Consider the following 21322-nt stretch of genomic DNA (forward strand, 5'->3'; position numbering starts at 1 on the left):
TTGTTTGTACTTGAAAATTCTTTGCATGTGAATTTTTTTTTTTCAGTTGGTCTTTCTAAAGTCTATGTTAGATAGACTAGAATGTTTAATTTTATATTTAAGTTTACTGAGAACATTATCATTTAGATTTTTTGCAGAGCATGAATGTTAAGTAAGTTATTTTTAAAAGCAATTGATACTGCAGGTTTGATAACATAACTGTTTACATGTGATTTGTTGTGTAGTTCATCAGAAGTTGTTGCATTATTACATCATGTTACTAAATCCTTCCAAACATCTCTCATTGCTTGAAGCGAGTACTGATACATCTTAATATCTCATAGCTTATAAAATGTCATAGGACACACACAACAACAAAATTACAGTAACACATAAATTAGTAAAAGAAAGAATTACATGAAGTAATTCAACTTGTTTTGTGATAACAGAAACAGAAAACAATAATTTCTATTATCAAAGTGTATTTTGAAGTAACTGAACCAGCTTGTACAGACTTGGACAAAAATAAACAATTATTTAAATTTCTTGATACATCTGTGATAACAAATTAACAGTGTAATAATATTTTATATACACATTTGACCTGTTTGGAATATGTTATTTAAAAACAAGTGGATTGTATGCTATATGTTTACCACTAAAATTCATTGCCAGAAATAGAAACCCATCTTCCATAAAATCTGACAATTTAACCAAAACTGATGTCAATTTTAAAAATTTAAAGTAATAACACAAGATAATACAAATTTTGTACTTTATCAAACAAATATTTAAAATGTAATAACTTCAAGCTATCAACAATATATTAAAAAAACTTTATATAATTGTATAAAATCTTCAATTATTACCATACCTTTAACTACTGTGCACATTTTTTGATTTAGAAGTGCTATATACATAATATAAAATAAGATGCTAGAGAAACATCACAAATTAATTTTAAAGTCACATAAACAATTCTCAGCTATGATACATATATTGCATATACATTACTCACATGTTTTATCCAATAACTTAAAGAAAGTTTCAGTACTGAATTGTAAACTTTTTGTCAAAAGTACAAATTTCTAACACATACACGTTGTATTTTTACAGTTTGAAATATCAAAACTTTTAATATCAATCTATAATTTTTTTACAATTTCTGAAAATACCACAAAATATAGTTCTCAACTTTTTCTTTACGATTATTTTGAAAAAAAGATTAATTTACATGTTTTATCCTGTATTTTCCGGTAACAACCTTTTTTCAAATTTTTTTCCCTTTCCAAATAATTTCAAGTCTCAACAGGAATCTCATAAAATGAGGAGCACACATGATTAAACAAAAAATCAGCTTGTTTATAGGTAAATAGGTTCCATTAACTATATTTTTTAACCTTTTGAAACTGATAAGCTTCCAACACGTGATCCTGAATAAGTGTGAAATTAATGATTCTAATAAATTATAAAAGCAAATAATAAATTAAGTACACAGTTCTCTGTAACATTCAAATTTTGAAATATCTTATTTTCACATCAAATTACTTTTACTGATAAAATAGCCCTTCCTTTCAAAATATTGAGCAGGTTTAATGCTATAAACTTTTACTTGTTGAGACAAATTTTATACATTTTTATAAAGTTTAAAGTAGATATTAACACTAAAAGCTACTCTTTAAAATATTATATGAGACTTACTAACATCAATAAAACATTGAACATACATGAATAATGGGATCTGTCTTTGAAGAAAAAAAATATTACAATAGAAAATCAGTAACCTACTTTGTTATGCAGACATTTCTTTACGGTGATTTTAGTTGAATCAGCCACAGTTTCTCCATCTTCTCGGACATAGAACACAAGAATTTTAGCAGAAGGAGTCATCTCAAAGTTTGGAATAAATGTTAATGATGCTTCACCGATGTGAGGAGGTATAATGACATTGTTTTCCCATTCAGGTTCATTTGGTGGATTTAGGGATAGAGCACTAACATCAACAGGCAAGTAAGTATCATCAGTTAACCCTGATTTATCTTCTGATAAGAGAAACGTGTGTTCAAAAGAACCTGTATCAACAATGAAATTCCTTGCCATAATCTGAAAATGAAAAATAAACTATTCAGCTTCATAGATTTTATATTTCACCTGTTTCATCTGACAAACCTGAAAGTCTCAAAGGAAACCAATTTATTCGGCTTGTTTATTTGTCACAAGTTACATCCTAGATTATAAAATGGTATTAGCATGAAACTGATATGCTGCTTTTAAATGACAAATTAATAAAAGCCTGCATAATGATGCATTAATAATATAATATTATATTAACATCAAAATAAGATCAGTAAATTAAATGCCAATTCTACTATTATTCAATTTAGAAATTGAAAAAATTGCTATATACTAAAACTTCATATTTTGAGAACATTATAACAACCTGATAATAGAACTTTATCTTCTTCTCTTCTCCTGTTGTATATTTGAATTTAACAGTAAGAGGTTTTCCACATTCAATTTTCTCTGTTATAGGTTCCAGTTGAAGATGGCTTCCAGAAGGAGAATACCAAGATGATACGGTGAAGGAATGTTCAGGTCGGTTTAGTTTGTTATCACTATCTTTTCCATTCTTTTTTTCAAATCTTAATGATTTAGCCTTGAATAAAGACAATAAAAATAAAAGTTATATTCTATTTTTAACAACATTAATTTTATACACATAAATATAGCTTATGCATTGATGAGAACAATACAGAATTATCCCATGACATTTTTTTAAAGGAAAAGTGACATATAAATGTTGTAATTAATCACATTAATCACTGACATGGTTTCATAACTATTTTACACAAAGTTAAGTTTGTATTAAAGCAAAGCTACATTGGACTATCTGCTGTGTTTTTTGCAAAGAATCAAATACCACATTCTAGTTATGTAAATCCATAAACTTACTACTATTTGACCAGCAGACATTTGACATAGAAACAAAAAGAAAAGAATAGTTACACCTATTTGAGTCAATTCTTTACACAAATAATGTAAAAATGTAAAAATTTAATATGATACAATAGCAGTAGCAAATGATATATATAAAAACAAATCAGAAATTTGGAGATTGAATGAAGCACCAATTTTGATAAAATGTATTACTTTCTTACAGTTCTTTATGTTTAGAAAATGTAATTATCAAATTAGATGTTAAAAAAATATTCCTTGCAAATAATTTGTTCTTGTCATTAACACTCATTGAAACACACTTTGAAGAATTAGCTACAGATACATTTAATTATATAGAATTAAAAACAGATCACTACAACTGGTGACTTTTAACTCTGAGAGAAAGAAAAAACCCATGAAGTTTTCATGATATCAATATACAAGTAAAGACCAGGAAATTTGATTACCTTGAATCTTAATGAAGTGATGTCGGGTGTCTGAGGAGGTACAGTGAATTTAACTATTCCAGTTTCATCACTAGTGAATTCTTTACATGCTCGTATTTTTTCTTCCAACCAACGCTTCCTGTTCCACCTTTCTCTGTCAGCAAACCTACAGATTTCAATATGTTTTCCTGATGCTGGAGTTCCATCAGGTTTTTCAACTTTTAGCTAAATGAAACATTATGTAAGACAGTTTTGACACATTACAGTTTACAAGCAATAATTGTTTTAATGACAATTTATTTCAAAACTAGTAGATTATGAATAACTTTTAAAAGTAACTAAATGTAAATTATTTTAATAATGTTTTTTAAATAATGACTGTTTCTCAAAAACATTAACTTGCACACAAGTAATGCTTTAATACATATGTTAAAATTAGTAAATGCATATAGCTTGTTACCATACCATAAATAAACTTCAGTTGTTATTCTTTTCTCTTTTTGTATATATCTATCACGTTGTCATAAATTTGATTTTTTTATATGCTTTACAACACGTGTTACTATTGTAATCAGTATTTTATTACATGAAGTAGAGAATCTGAAAAAATGTTTTAACAGTTTAAGTGAAATTACATGACATCTAAAACAGAAACCATTTATTAATGAAAGATTAGAACACAGCTGAGTAATAATCGTGTAGAACAGAATTTTTAGAACAACTTCTGAACTGTTTGCAATTTTGCTGGTGAGACATTAACTTCCACTTTTTTTTGCTTTTCATATGTTTTGTAACAAGTTCAGTTAGGATATCATAATACTTCAAATTTTATTTGGAAATAAACAATAATTAGATATAAAATACCTTTCCATAAAAGGGAAGACCAGGTTTCAAGTATCTTTCCCTACTTGTTGGTTCAAGATATGTAATAGTGAATGGATTGGATGTTCGATAGATTGAATGACTAGCATTCATCTTAACTCCTGTGACAAAATATTTGTAAGTGTAATATCAGTATAAATACATATTCATCTAATATTCATTTGGATTTATATAAAACATAATTATTTTTTTTCTTTGTCATTTCAACGAAACTTCCAATTTTTTAACAATACTAATAAGGCTTTTATATTACTTTGTGTAATTACAAAGATCAACTGGTGACGTAATTAAGCATTAACCAAGTAAATATTTTAAGGAAAATGTATACAAATATTCTGCATTATGAAATAAACACATAAATATATTATATATTATTATTATTATTATTATTATTATTATTATTATTATTATTATTATTATTATACAGTCTAGGCATTCTAATCCATGCAAGTAAGTTGAGGTGTTGCTAGGTGCTCAAAAGATGTGGGACTTTGGCCCATAGGGGCATCTATTTTCTGAGTTTCAGTACAATATTGATCATGGTTTTTATATTCTGATTTTAAGAAACCACCCAGAGATTCAGTTCACTTTCAAAAAAAATAAAAGCACATGCTCCATGTGACAGTATCTAGCAATACGTCTTCAAGCAGCTAACCACTAATGAACTTTTTTTAAATAACTCACCTTGGTACTTCAAAACAAATACACACACACACACACATCTGAATTAAATAACAATAAAAATCTTTAAACTGTACTTAATGGTTCGATTTCATAAATATCTTCTTGTTTTTTTAACTGATATTTTTATCAATGTTTTCTTGGATTATTTTCTTTAGAGTTATAATGCAAAAATTATATAAATGAAATTACTAACAAATAAGAATCATGCTAAAAGCGTATAACAGTGATAAATCATGTCAGTTATATTTATTCTAGATTTTCTTTATAGCATTATTTTTGTTATTCATAAAATGTTAAAAAATAGATTGTTACATATACATACACAAAGTGATTGTAGTTGCAATATATGTTTCCAAATATTCAAATTTATGATAATTTCAAATCAATAAAGATCAAAACAATAACTAATTTTAATCTCAAATAACCAATTATCTTCCCATTTAGAAATTTTACAATAGACACCCCAAAAAGCTTTCATTCAAGATGCACATACTGGAAATTTATGTATATATACTTTGTAGTTAAAAATGTAATATACACTTAAATTTACATACAGCTCAAATCTTGTTAAGATTGCCTCACCAAATACACATTCATCACAGATTTCAGCTTCATATATTATATTTAAGTTTCTATACTGAATGTATTTTCTTACACATAAGTTTTCATTATATAGAATACATGCTTGAAAACGTTAAAAATATATTTATGGAAGTTGCATTACATCTACATAAACAAATTTAATCAACAATACATCAAGACTTTTGGATTGTTTAAACAAGTGGCACAGCAGTATGTCCATGGACTTAAAAAGCTAGAAACAGTGTGTCAGTATCTGTGGTTAGCAAAGCACAGATAGCCAACTGTGTAGCTATGTGCTTAATTACAAATAAACAAACTAAATGAACCGCATGATAAAATAAAATTATACAAAGCAAAAGAATAACAAATTTAATGGTTATTAATCTCCAGTTAACATTTCACAAAAATATTTACTACGAAAACCATACTTGAGAGATGCTGTTAATTTAAAACTACAAACAGTGTATCTGAATTAGTGAGATATATTGACTCTTGAAACTTTTTTCACCTGTTCCTTTTTCTGTAACTTCTGCAAACATGGTTACAGCTCGATATCTTAGCCTTTGTTCATTGAAACCAATAGCAGATGAATTAACAGTAACATCTATACACCCATCGATCTGAAAGAAATTGTGCAGATGTATGGCAAATTTTCATATTTCGACATCTTTGATTTCACCAATAAAACCTGTATATACTTCATCTGCCTATCTGTATCTTTTGGGGACTTGTATAATTCAAAAATCCACTCTAATAAACATTTAGGAACTTCATTTGAAATTGTTCTATAAATATTATCATTTACAGAAAAAAAAATGTTAAGTTTTAACAACACATTCTACCAACTTTAATTACTTTAGTTCTTATTTTTATATTTAATATATTTAATATTTAATAATTAATGACAAAATTAACTTTAAAACTTACAAGGCCTTCCTTATGAATGGCTGGCGAACTCTCCTTTTCCCACTTATATCTAACAACATTTGTCTGAGCTACAAATGTACCCTCTACTGGCTGACCATAGGTGTACCTGAAAGTTTGAAAGGCCATAATTACAAATTTGTAGAAACCACACATTACAAACATTTATTTTTTAAGCTTGTTTGTTTTTGTCTTCACAGACTTTTCAGTAACATTCAAAATTTTACACATATATACTGAAGAAATTATGTAAACATTATATTCAAAATTTTCAAAGTGAATAGATACAATTCCACTTACTGGGCACATACTTTCCACTTGATTAAGTCAGCATTAGACAGCAAGTATGAAGGAGGGGTTATTTTCACTTCAAACTTTGGCAAGACTATGAAACAAATTTAAAAAACGAAGTTTTCAATTATTTCAACATATTTTATAAAATATTTTTATTTTTATTTTGTTCTAAATAGTAAAAAGTTAGTTTTATTAAACTATCATTTTATAAACATTTAAGATATTTTCAGAAACTTTACATCTGGTGATAACTTACTGCTGACTACAAGATATTTACTACATTAATATTATTAATTTTGCTTTATCAATAACATTTTGTTAGATATTTATATAAATTAGAAATTTATTATGCATTTGTCAGTAAAGTTAAATCAGGCCTCTCTATAGAACATAACTGGCTTGTCCCAGTTATAAAACATATTAACACCAAACAAAAAGCTGACACATTAGAACTACATAGAATTATGTGAATAAGTCACAGAAAAAATAAATAGTCTAAAAAAAATACTCAAATTAGCTACTAATGTGCCAGAATAAACAAAGAACAAAATACAATACAAAATACAAATTACACATACAGTTAGTTTGGTTTGTGAAACTATTTCAACTGTAAAAATGTATTTTAAATTTAATGAAAGAACGACTCTTGCTAAATTTAGCTTTTACCTTCAGTGTTCAAAAAGTTATAAATTATTAAACTCATATATATAAATGATTCTGTTCACCACCAATAAAATTACTAAATTATAACAAATAAGAAAAAGAATAATCAGAACCTTATAGTTGACAAATATAGAATGTATTAAGAAATAGTATAATCTCTGAAAAATAGTTTTATAAGAGTACATTTAAAAATACTACAAACAGATAAATCTGTAATTAAGCATTTCTTAATTAATTATTAAAACATAAAACATTTATTCTAAAAGTAGAAAATAGTTTTTACATAGATCCTACCTATTTTTGAAATCAATAAATCCATGATGTTTTTAGTTACAGGATCTTTTTAACACCCAAGTCACAAGAAAAACCTTCATCTTTACAATTAATCCCAGTAATCACTGCTAGAGTTCATGTATTTTAATCAATCCCAGTAATCACTGCTAGAGTTCATGTATTTTCATAAATTACTTCAACTCAATTTTTTTGAAAATTTCTACAAAAGGTTTAAAAGTAACAAGATGCAATGAGTTAAAATGATGTCCACTAGTTGTGAGTAACATACAGACAGTTTATTCATTTGATGAAGGGTTAAACTGCTAATAGTTTACAAACCTTTTATTTTGATAAAAAATTGACACATTCACAATTTTACTCTTAATGAATAAATGAAAATTATGAAATTATTAAGCAAAGAAAAAGAAAACTTAAAAACGGTTTGCTAAGGATAGTATTAAAAGTATTGTAGTTTGAGTTGTTACAAACTATAGAGAGATTTACAAGCAAGTGCTATAAGGTTGACAAACCATTTGCCTGGCATGTGACAAGTCTTGGATTCAAGTTAAAAATTCTTCACAACAAAAAAGAAACACAAAAAATAATTTCAAAAATATATTCTACTAATATACATAAAAAAGTTTACATTAGTTTCAAGTAGAACTGACTTCTTATCATTTTTTTCTTATTCACAAACATATGTAGAGATGAGAAAAACAAACAATGAAACTTTAACCTCAGTCACAAGTATTACAAAAAACAAAGCACTGCAATGGACAATCTTAATAACCTTTGTTACTGTTAGACCATCTTAAAATAACTTAATTTTAAATTTATTAGAATGATTTAATTAAAAATTGAGTTTAACTTCAATATTTAAATACTTTACTTTCCAATGATCAAAACAAGTTTTTAAGAGATATTAAAACTTTTTCATTAAACTTGCCAATCCAAGAAATAAAAAAAACCTTACCATATTCTTTAACTTCAAAATTCTCATAAATTTCAGTATTTTCAATGTTCCCTTTGATTCGCCACATTCCATAGGTTGGTTCATCAGGTAAAGCTAGTTCAAACTGTACAATACCTATAGAGAAATTCAACAAATTAAATATTAAGCAATAATCTTTATTGATAAAACTTTTAAAATTGCATTCCCCTCTACAGTTGTCAAAAAGCCCACAAATTCTGCTCAATGAAAAAAAAAATTATTCAATGCTAAGTAGTGAAAAATGAGGTTGTATGTCCCTGCTAAGTTTTTCACTAAATAACAAGAGAAACAAATTGTTTAAACAACGTTGTATCACTTGACTCTCCCAAATGACACCTTAGAACTCTCTGTCACATTACTAGAAACAGTTTGACGCTTCAGAAAAGAATAAATGAAAATATAATTATTATAAAAATATAATAGCATGTAACATAATTCAAACTTTTCTCATTATCTTTTATCCTCAACAGTATGTAGTACTTTTAAAACATAATGTAATACAAGCAATAGTTCAGAAAACTCCAAATTTCAGTGAAGATTTATTGACTCACTAAACAAATGCATCACCTGTATATTTCGTCACAATTTAAAGAGTGAAGAAAACAATAGTTGTAAGAGCAAGCATTTATTTATTTATATCATAAAATACAAAAATCAGAGGAACAGCCTACCTTTAGCAAAAGACAGCATTGGCCAATACCCCAGAACTATTCCATGAGGGTTTTCAATTTGAAGACTTCCAACCTTTATGGTTTAAAAATATAAAAAAAAACATATTATATTTAGTTCTACAAGACAAAAACTACTTACATTCAAAATAAACAAGATAAAATTTCAAAACCAAACATTACAGATACTAAAATGCTGTGTTTCACTTGCAAGTAATCTGACAAATTTTGCCAAAGATATATGAATGTTGCTTACTTGTTTTTGAATTTCAGACGAAGATACACAAGTGCTATCTATGCTAGCTATCGCTAATTTAGCAGTGTAAGACAAGAAGAAAGGCAGCTAGTCATCACCACCCCTGCCAACTCTTAGGCTACTCTTTTACCAACAAATAGTGGAATTGACCATCACATTATAATGCCCCCATAACTGACAGGGTGGGCATATATGGTGTGAAAGAAATTCGAACCTGCTATCCTCATATTACGAGTTGAGTGCCTTACCACCTGGCCATATTGGGCCTATAGTAACATTATGAGCTAATTCCTTTAGATACACCCTTATTCCATTCATTTGGTATTGCCAATATTTGTTTTTGCTATAAAAAACATTAATATTAATACAAAAGCTAGAATAATACACAATTGTTCATAAAATCTTTATTGTCATCTGAAATATTTGAGAAAGTTTCAAAGCATTCTACTCCACACTATTATTATATTTAAATTGTTTGTGTGTTTAGAATTAAGCACAAAGCTACACAATGGGCTATTTGTGCTCTGCCCACCATGTGCATCAAAACCTGGTTTTTAGTGTGTAAGTCTGCAGACATACCACTGTGCCACTGGGGGCTATAAGCAAACCTCGGTTAGTTTTGTGTGTGTATGTTTTCTAATAGCAAAGCCACATTAGGCAATCTGCTGAGCCCACCAAGGGGAATTGAACCCCTGATTTTAGCATTGTAAATCTGAAGACTTACCGCTGTACTAGCAGGGTATGTGATATATATAAAATTTGTTTTGGGGAGGAGTATTTAAAACAATAATCGATCTTCATCACTATTTGTTTTAATTCATTTGATTTGCAAACAAGTTCTATTGTTTTTTAATACTAAATCATTAGCCATATGTACCCTTTAGAATAATACCTTGACCAAAGTGATATATGTACTTAGCCTCTCTCCAAGTTAACTGAAACTGAAGCATACAAAAAAAAATGTGTTATCACTTTGTGTTTTCAAACATATGTCAAATGGGACTCTTTTTATTTGATTCTTTACTTACTCATGTAATTGTAAAATAAAAAAATAATTGGATTTCTAAATTTTTCATTAAATGCTGTATCATAAGATGCAAAAACTGAAATGTTCATTAAGTCAAATATAAAAAAACATTGTTTACACCATAACTAGGGAAGGAAGAGTTCACCAGACTCATTAAACAATGATGTATTATTTTCTGAAAAAATGTTACTGAAGTCTTAAATTGTATAATGGTATGATAATATATGTAATGTTTATGAAATAACAGATGCCTACATCTGAAAGAAAAATAACGGTAACTTAATTTCTTGAAAACTTTGTATCACTGACATTTGTCTAATTATAAAACGTGAGGACAAATAATTTACCGATGTCAGTATTTTACTTTAAGTTAACTTTAGTGATCTGTAACAAAACTTCATAATTTGTAGAGGTAAAAATAAAAACTTACAGTCTCTTTGGGAACAAGTTTTAAATCAGGTGTTGTTGGAAGTACCCGAACTTTCACTGAAAACAGAATATACAAAACTTATTATTCAAATTGTGAACATTAGATACATGATAGAATTCAATAATAATTGATTAGTCAACTAATAGTAGTTCCAGTTTCCTATATTCACTCACTCAGTATTAATATATTAAATTACTGACAGAATTTGTGGAGATCATAGAATAAAATTTTCATCATTTAGAAAATCAATATTTTAAGACACAACTTATAATTTTCAACTTATAATTGTTTCTGCTTTCTACATGCATATATTTAATTTTTTTTCAGCATTAAAACCTATAAAGTATTGAATTACTGACAGAATTTATTTGAAAATGTAATGCTATGAAGTTGAATCTCGAGTCATTTTAACTACAGATACACATAAGATAATGTATTGAATTAATAAAATAAGCAAGTTTTAATACCTAAAATTTACTCAGGCCTTGCCACTTTCTATAACCCTTTGAGTTGTTGAAAACTTTCATACAATAATACCATTAATGGTATCTTCCAACTCTCCTTTTACTGTAACTTTATGTCTGTTGTTTACATAAATCCATCTTTCAGGCAATTTCTCATCTTTCAGTACTACATCAAATAGAGAGAATGTTAATTAACATAGATCAAAGTCTCCCATCAATAAATCCATGGAATCATGGATTGGTGTCTTTAAATAATAAACTTCTTATTTCATTCAAGGTAGCTGAGATATTTTTACTCTCAGCTTCCTTTTGTCCTACTGGTCCAACTAATTCCCCATACTGAGGTGATTGGTTAACCTTTTGATCTCATTGGGCTCAAAAAGTCATCCTCAGAGTATTGTTTCCTTGGTGTATGAACCACTATTGGTTTCTGTTTTGGCTGTTGTAGCTAAGTTCCCAATATTTGTAATGGTTCTCTGATATCTTTTGAGAAGAGTTTCAAGATTCCACAAGCCTTTTTCTGCAGTTATTTCAAACTGAGCTCAATATGTCTTTCATGGTATCTATCCATTGTAGTCCATCAGTTTCTCAATCAGAAAATGTTGATTAATGGGTCAGTTCAGTTATGGAAATGTATTTGGTAGTGATATGGATGTAGTAATTAATCAAAAAGATTCTTCAGTAGTAATGCATTCAGTAATGGTAATGTGTATATCATCTAAGATCCTCTCTTTCATATTTTCTAGTATGTAGAGTTAGATTGAACATTTTCAGTAAATACAGAACGATGATTTAAATATTACATTTAATTATTTCTGTTTTCTGCTTTTGCTACTTCATTCATTTAATTATTTACATCATTAATGTTTCTTGCACTTCAATTTTATCATTACAGTATTTCTACCCATATTAATTTCTTGTTCTTGTAATCTTTCTGCATATCTTCAATCATTTCCAATCCTGTCTTCAAATTTATTTTTGATTTGAACCCTTCATAAGCCTCTTTTTTTTTTTTCATTCTCTTCTCAAATTTCTCATAACTCTTAGTTTTTCTTCTAATTTCTCTTTCAGTCATGGGAGTGTTATAACATGATCTTCAGCCCCCCTATTCATTGGTAAAATAGTAGTCCATGAATTGGTGGTGGATAGTGATGATTAGCTGCCTTCTCTTTAGTCACTGTTAAATTAAGAATGAATAACTCATAACCCTCATGTAGGTTTGCACAAAATTCTAAACAAATGAAACCAGATCTTTTAATTTATTCTCATGTTCTTCCGCTTTTGCTCACTGTTGCTTCTGGCTCTGGTGTCATATTGAAATTAAATAAGTTTTTGTTTGTTCATTTTGTTTTCACTAAAATAATTCCACTTCTGACAGTGTGTAATATGTTCTTTTGTTAAGCTGGTTCTTTTAACTTATTTGATGAAGACAGTCTAGTCACCATAACAATAAAAAAATTAGCTTCTTTTGTGACCTTAGCAACAGGCTACTATCACTTGTACGTTTTGATCCCAGTTTACAAATAATGTTTGTAATTTGAACAGTATATTTTGCTATTAGCACTATGACTAGCATATAAATAAACGTATGTGTACAATTTAATGACAAATCAATCGAGAAACTGAATATACACAATAACTAACAATAATCAAAATACGTGAAATTCATTAACTTTTCAGTCAATGAACAAATTGAAACTGACTGACTGCTTCACTGATTCTCATATTTACAATATAGCATTGCTCCTAGGTTTTTGTGAATTCTCTTTATTATGAAATCCACAAACATTCTACACACCCTAGGGCTACTTTTATGAAATTTTAAACACTAATATTGTTATAATTTGGCAGTCCCATACACTAAATTAAACCATGAAAAATATAGCTTACAAAGCTCTACTTAATTTTTACTAAAGAAATAAAATGAACAGTTATTAAGACTTGTTAATGTTTTCATTATATGATTTTAACCTAATATTTAATAAACCAGGTTTGTCAAAAACGATTCCTGTGATGCATTCAAACAGATTAAATATTTTAAATAATTGGTTAATAATCCAATGCTGTATCAAGTGTAGTCTTACAACCTACCTATTTGTCCTGGTTTGTAGAGTGGTTTGTCAGTCTGGACAAAAACAAGAAGGTTGTCTTTATTTACATTGATGGCCTTTTCGAAAAAAAAGTCATTGGAGTTTGGACTACTGTAGGAACCATTGACGTACAACTTTGGTTGTTTAACTTCAGTTCCAGATGGAATAGTTAACTGAATAGAATTGCTAGGTTTATCTAAATAAATTTAAAACAAAAAATTAGTCAAGTTATCCTACAATGTCATGTGTAAGACAGAGAAATTAAAATTCCTAAAAACTTTTTATAGTTTCTATTGTATTATGAAAACAAGAAATGCAAAAATATTCTTTGAGGCTCAGAGAATTTTTTAATTTAAGTGTCACAGGCAGGTTGTAGTAGTTTATCCTAATGGAAAGATTGTAAGAAATGAGCTAAATGAAATTAACACTTTCATAACAACTTCAATTTGATTAATTAGAAATATGAATAACAAGCTGCTAGCAAGTAGACATCAAGAGAAAGTCTAACTATTTAAGATCTTTATGTAAAAGGTGTTAACCAACCTTTACTGAAGGACACTTCAGTCTCTGCTACAACGTTACCATCATTTTGGTCTTTTACACCTATTCTCAAAAATCCATTGGTATTTATATCAAACAGATGCAAGTTTAGGATATTGTTTCTCCCTGGAATTAAACTCTTCGGAGCTGTGAGAATGAAGCCACTGGAGGGGATAAAGAAAAACAAAATTTAAGTCAAAATAAAAGTTTCTTATGGAACTTTCAAATTGGTACGATACAGAAATGTTCATGTAAAGTTACTTCATTACATATAACAGAAACTTTGGAAGATGTATAGTACTAACTAGTTATGTAATTTTAGTTTTAAAAGGTTGAAGTAGAGGATACAGTATTTTATCTGAAGTACAAAATGTTAGGGTACTGTAGTGACCCGTGATTATACAAGTAGATTACTGACAAATATATTACAGATATATTATGAGGGGGCATTTCCTCGACGATGAAAAGTTGGAGGATACATTCCCTGCATAAATTACATCTATGGTCGTCTAAATAATAATAAAATATCACTTTAATTGGCTTCTTAAAAGTTATTATGTATCAGAATGTCCTTACCAGCAAAGAATACTGATTTTAGTGTATTTCACTCTGAACACCAGCCCCCATCGGCTCAGTGGTATGTCTGCAGGCTTACAACACTAAAAACCAGGTTTCGATACCCGTGGTGGGCAGAGCACATAAAGCCCATTGTGTAGTTTAAGCTTTAAAACCTGGTTAAGCCTACAAATAAAACTCATTTGCAGGTAATAGAACTATTTTTATGGTGATTATTTAAAAATAAGGTGAGATTTTATTAGTTTGTTTGTTTTTTAAATATATTGCTTATTGGTGAATAAACTGGTGTAACTTTTACCCCTGCAAAACATTTACACCACCTTACAAGTGAGCAAAATCGAAAACACAACATTGTACAAAACTAAAGTTACAAATACCAGGAAAACCCATAATAACAAGGAAGAAAACATCGATCCATAAATCGTTCTTTGCACGTATGTTATCATAAGTCACGATAGTGGTTCATGATATGGACTGTTAAGGGAACTTACAAAATTTCTAATGGAAAATACGAGCAGAACCCATCTTAAAATGCAGACTTGTTCTTTAAACAACACTCAGAGACTCTATGTCTTTTTCATTTATCAAATTTAGTGGAATCAGAATAAGAATGTTTAGCTTGAGAAAATAATGTAGACGCTGTTTTCAATCTAGTTTTTTTAACTTTCTGGTCTTTAGTTTTAAAGTATAATCTTTGTATTTTGGTTTGGCCCAGCATGGTCAAGTGGTTTGAGTGTTCAACTCCTAATCTGAAGGTCATGAGTTCGAATCCCTGTTACACCAAATATGCTCGCCCTTTCAGACGTGGGGGCGTTATAATGTTACAGTCAATCCCACACTTCGGTTTTGGTAAAACTATAGCCAAGTGGTGATGAGTAGCTGCCTTCCCTCTAGTCTTGTACTGCTAAATTAAGGATGACTTACACAGATAGCCCTCGTGTAGCTTTGAGCAAAATTAAAAAAACAAACAAACATTTTGATTCAACTTGTTTCTATACTTTGGTGACGTACCCTATTCCCATTTTCAAATCGACAATCTTTATTAATCTTGTTTATTAAAACTTTCAGTTATGGAAAATAATTTTAAGCTACATATGCGTTCAGCTGAATGTTACATTTTTTTTCAACATTTCTAAAAATATAAATAAAATCACGACCTATAACTCAACAATGTAACTTTATTAGCTCATTATTTTGCTGTTACAGATTCGTCAAAAACTATCGATAATCTACAAGTTTAACTGGATTAATGAACTTGTAATAGCAAAATACTGAGCTACTAAAGTTGCATTTTGGAGATATAGGTCATGATTTTATTTACGATTATAAAAATGTCTCATAATAACTCCAATTTGCCTTTAAAATGTTAAGAATTATAATGTTTTCCAACAGTTTACTGTTGCATTGTTGTTGTTTTTTTCATCCAATCATTATTTAATGAGCCAGGTAATTTTGTGCTTAAGGTTTCGCATAAACACACGTTCAACAAGCGTCTAATACAAAGAAACTCGCTTACAGCAGCATCACATATATTTTGTATTTATAGTTAATGAAAAATAGGTCATGACATTTAAAGCAGTTCATATAATTTTAGCGCACAATACTCAGCCAATTTTACTGTAGGCTTGTAAAACAAAAATATGAATAATAATAAAATAATAATACAATACGCACTCACAATTTCAGGAAAAAGAGAAAATCAGTAGCACACGTTACCACTCACAGGAATAGAGATATCTTCTATGGTAATCGTTTACTGTAATGAAACTCACTGAAATCGTCGCAGCAAACCACACAAACAAAGTGTAACAGTGAACGTGAGAAACAATGAAGAACGACAAACTGGAGAAATGAATCCTTAACGTGGCAGTTTCTAATTAAGGTGCTATAAGTTGCATAAGTTATTTTCCAGTTAATGCGCATTAGTAAAACACAAGATATTTTTCGGTAGCGGAAAGTGAGGGACTTAAAGCAATTCTCCAGGGCGAGAAACCAAAAAAAGGTGCTTGAAATAAAATTTAAGCAACTCTGCGACATATTCAGGACTGCATTCATTCCTAGGGTCCAGGTTTCAATAAAATATTCGTAACCGTTTTTTCAATAACAATAATTTATTGTTATAAATGTACACATTGTTTACTCGTAATGAAATGAAGCATTTCCAACTCGTATAACACTGTTCAAGTGGCTTCTACATTTCTAAGATGCTTGAAGGGTTTCAAAAAGATGACTTAGGTAGCGCAGAAGTTAGAAACTTTTAAAGTGCGAAAATGTCCACTTTCAAGAATCAAATAAAAATAATCTTACTATATTTGTAAAAGTTTCTTTAGTAGCTGGACACAGATTTTGGCACTCTGTACCTAGCCGTTTACGCTTCAGTGCTTGAATGGCTTCGAAGAGAAACCAAACCAATACTGATTAAAAAAACAAACAAAACCGGGTACAATTTCTCCTTTTCTTTCAAATAATAATAACAATGTGAAGAAAAAATGAATGAATCAACATAAGAAATAGTCAGGTGTTTGTTGTTTTTTTAAGAAGGCGTGAATAAAATATTCGAAGTTGTTGTTCTTTTCTGTAGGCCTATGAAACAATAATAATATGAATAATAATAACAATATGAAGAAAAAAATTAATGAAAACTGAATTCTGTCTAACAACAGAAAAAATCAAATTTTAAAGATATTATTAATATTTTAGGCCCGGCATGGCCAAGCGTGTTAAGGTGTGCGACTCGTAATCTGAGGGTCGCAGGTTCGCATCCCCGTCACGCCAAACATGCTCGCCCTTTCAGCAGTGGAGGCATTATAATGTTATGATCAATCCCATTATGCGTTGGTAAAAGAGTAGCCTAAGAGTTAGCGGTGGGTGGTAATGACTAGGTGCCTTCCCTCTAGTCTTACACTGCAAAATTAGGGACGACTAGCACAGATAGCCCTCGAGTAGCTTTGTCTAACTTGTGCGTTAGAATATAAGCTGCAATAATAGGTAGTCTCGCGATTCACTAATAGGTTGTTTGTAAAGTAAAACAACATTATATACAAGCCATTCACATTTAAAACAAAAATTGTTTTGTTAAAACCTTTATATAATTATTATACACGTAAATTATGTGGAACACAATGTTACACTAGACTTCACTTATAGCATAATCTAATTAAACATATAAAATGCTTTTATAGAAATAATTCAGCTTATTAAATTTACCAAATCTGCCGATATAACTAGCTCACCTTTTACTATAAACAACTTGGGTGAAGACGAAGAAGACAAAGAGAAGTGGAAATGTCTTCCGCCATTTAACTTCCTTCATAGTTTGTTGGTCTGGTCGTATTGTTTTAGTACCTCGCGATATCAAGTACTTCCACGTGAAACAATTGACACGCGTTACCACAATATATAGTGGATTTGGTATCACGTGACTTTCACATGACGAAAAGCAAGTGGGTGGGTGGACATAACACGTGCTGTTAATTTCACTCGCAAACTTTTGGGTTTAGTATAAAGTTCTAGGAAATTGGTTTCTTGTGGGAATATTTGGGTATATGTGCAAATATCTACTGACCTCTATCAACACAGCTGGCACATCAGTATCAAAATACATCAACATCTCTTAATAGAACGTAAAATCTGTTTATCACCTTTTAACCCATAGCAACATATCTCTCCTTTAAAAACACTAACGTTTCCTGATTTACAGAGTTCGGAAAACAACCGTAATCATAACAATTACTAAACATTTTTGTTGTTGTCGTTTCCTTTTTATATGGATCAAAACGTGATAAACATAGTTAGGTTGTGCTACTACTGCTAAGGACACACTCGCGATATAGAGTTTACAGAGAACATAATATAATGACTACAAATAGAGCAGACTCGCAGACGTACTTACTCCATAGTTAAACATTTGAAACAATAAAACGTATGTACAAAGACATTAATATCACAGTGTAAATGTGAGTTCCACTTTAACTAACTTTCAATGTTGGAATAAAGATCAACAGTTATGTATATAGAAGGGTTTGTTTTGAATTAAGCACACAGCTATACAATGGGCTATCTGTGCTCTGCCCACCACGGGTATCGATACCCGATTTCTAGATATGTGAGTCCACAGTCCTACTGCTTTGCCACTGGGGAGAATGGGGAAGGAGGTATTTTTAGTTATATTTTCTTACTCTTCCAGTTATGGAGTTGCCAGATGAAACATGTCTTCACATACAGAATGTGTACACACGTTCTGAGCATACGAACATTCTGTATGATAAGTGAGGCTCCAACCCCACTACTTTCATTACAAAAAACATGTTTTAAGGAATTAATTAAAAGTTAGTTTAAAAACAATAATGTCTGTATGTTTTACGTATTGGACACATTATGCCCCTAACATTTTTCTGTGGGCCTCAACTCTGGACGTTCATTGTCTGATACAATGAGTTTGGTAATCAGTAAGGTTTGGTTTTGTTTTTTAATTTCGCTCATAGCTACTCGAGAGCTATCTGCGCTAACCGTCCCTAATTTAGCAGTGTAAGACTAGAGGGAAGGCAGATAGTCATCACCACCCACCGCCAACTCTTGGAATACTCTTTTGCTAACGAATAGTGGGATTGACCGTAACATCATAACACCCCCACGGCTGAAAGGGCGAGCATTTTGGTGCGACCGGGATTCGAACCCGCGACCCTCGGATTACGAGGCGAGTGCATTAACAAACTTGGCCGTACGGGGCCTCAGCTACAGTGATAAGACCAGTGGATGGAATTACATACTTCAAGCATTACGCGATACAAACTGTGTTTATTTTCTTATAATTACACTCTATCTTGCAGTACATTTGATTCTCAGTGGGCCAGCAGGAAGTTTACGAACTTACAATGCTAAAATCCAGGACTCGATACCTCACAGTAAACACATCAGCGAGTCCAATGCAAATTTATTGTTGAAAGAAACCAACAAATAATATGTCTATAAAAATGTCACACACCACTTTATTGTTCTGTTTATAACACTGTTGTCTCCTAGTCTATTATTCCGTTTATAACACTGTTGTCTCCTGGTCTATTGTTCCGTTTTTAACACTGTAGTCTCCTAGTCTATTATTCCGTTTATAACACTGTTGTCTCCTGGTCTATTGTTCCGTTTATAACATTGTAGTTTACTCGTACTAGTTTATTGTTTTATTTCTATCACTGTAGCTCACTAGTTTACTGTTCCATTTATAGCATTGTAGCCTACATATATACTGTTCCGAATTTAACACTGTAGTCTATTATTCCGTTTATAACACTGTTGTCTCCTGGTCAATTGTTCCGTTTTTAACATTGTAGCTCACTCGTACTAGGTTATTATTTCATTTCTAACACTGTAGCTCACTAGTTTACTGTTCCATTTATAGCATTGTAGCCTACATATATACTGTTCCGAATTTAACACTGTAGTCTATTGTTCCGTTTATAACACTGTACCTTACTCCTTGTTCTCTTTTTAACACAGTAGCCTATAAATATATTGTTCCATTTGTAACATTCTAGCGCAGTAATTTATTGTTTTGTTTATAACATTGTAGCCTTCTAGTTTATTGTTCCATTTATGATACTGTAGCCTACTAGCTTATTGTTTTGAGGTTTTGAAGCAGTAGGCACAATAAACACAGATTTTATTCAATGATCAGAATTGCCAAAATTTTAGCTCAAAATGCCATCATCATCCTCAGCTATTGATATTTTTAGTTCTTTCTAATTTCAGTCAGTGATTTCTAGAACGAAGAGATCATTCATCTCCAACTAGAAATAAGAAAATCCAGAACCGAGCTGTGGTCGAGGCTAGATGAGATATAGCTATTCATATTTTTAGTTTAATCTAATTGCAGTCAGTGATTTCTAGAACGAAGACATCATTCATCTCCAACTAGAAATAAGAAAATCCAGAACCGAGCTGTGGTCGAGGCTAGATGAGATATAGCTATTCATATTTTTAGTTTAATCTAATTGCAGTCAGTGATTTCTAGAACGAAGACATCATTCATCTCCAACTAGAAATAAGAAAATCCAGAACCGAGCTGTGGTCGAGGCTAGATGAGATATATTGAGGTTTCAAATTCCAGTGTTTTTAAGGAGATCGTCTGTTTTTAATTAGTGTTATACCTAACGTTACTGAACGTTTATAAAAGTAAAAGAAAAAACAAAAAATGTTGGAGGATGAAAAGAAAATCTTCATTGTGAAGATTTCTTTAAATTAATCAGGGTTCCATTGTTCTTACTCTCAGATCAATCTGGAAGTCCTCCATTCCATCAGTTATTTCAAGAATGCAGCGCTACCTCTTGAGCAATTTATCATTTGGTGATAAAAATAATTTTGAGAAGTCAAACACGGGAATTTACCACCATTTCCTTTAATTTAATTTTCAAATGGATTATCGTAATGATTTGTTGTAGATGAAATGAAGGAGACAAGACACAGTAATAAAGTCAAAATAAAAATCAAACACTTTAGTCATTGAGTAGAACAAAAAAGATATGAAAAATAACCACAAGTGATCTTCCACGTAACAGGAAAATTCAGAACAAAAACGGTTAACTGGAATAGATGAAGATAGTCCTACTGCAAAGGTGACTAT

The 21322-nt window shown here is 30.1% G+C and overlaps 1 protein-coding gene across 1 annotated transcript in view; it reads right to left on the reverse strand.

Moving 5' to 3' along the window:
- Positions 1 to 18096, reverse strand: part of LOC143231788 (murinoglobulin-2-like) — a 45566-nt gene extending 27470 nt beyond the window's left edge. Inside the window, exons 1-13 of the mRNA XM_076466439.1 lie at positions 17940 to 18096; positions 14134 to 14294; positions 13592 to 13786; positions 11037 to 11092; positions 9327 to 9399; positions 8638 to 8751; positions 6735 to 6819; positions 6438 to 6543; positions 6019 to 6130; positions 4227 to 4345; positions 3384 to 3587; positions 2420 to 2635; positions 1768 to 2082 (exon numbers count right to left, since the gene is read on the reverse strand). Coding sequence (XP_076322554.1) covers positions 1768 to 2082; positions 2420 to 2635; positions 3384 to 3587; positions 4227 to 4345; positions 6019 to 6130; positions 6438 to 6543; positions 6735 to 6819; positions 8638 to 8751; positions 9327 to 9399; positions 11037 to 11092; positions 13592 to 13786; positions 14134 to 14294; positions 17940 to 18019 — 1836 coding nt within the window. The 5' untranslated portion in view covers positions 18020 to 18096. The remainder of the gene's footprint in view (positions 1 to 1767; positions 2083 to 2419; positions 2636 to 3383; positions 3588 to 4226; positions 4346 to 6018; positions 6131 to 6437; positions 6544 to 6734; positions 6820 to 8637; positions 8752 to 9326; positions 9400 to 11036; positions 11093 to 13591; positions 13787 to 14133; positions 14295 to 17939) is intronic.
- Between the last annotated feature and the right edge of the window lie 3226 nt (positions 18097 to 21322).

Source organism: Tachypleus tridentatus, chromosome 11, assembly GCF_004210375.1.
Source record: "Tachypleus tridentatus isolate NWPU-2018 chromosome 11, ASM421037v1, whole genome shotgun sequence".
Classification (NCBI taxonomy): Eukaryota; Metazoa; Arthropoda; class Merostomata; order Xiphosura; family Limulidae; genus Tachypleus; species Tachypleus tridentatus.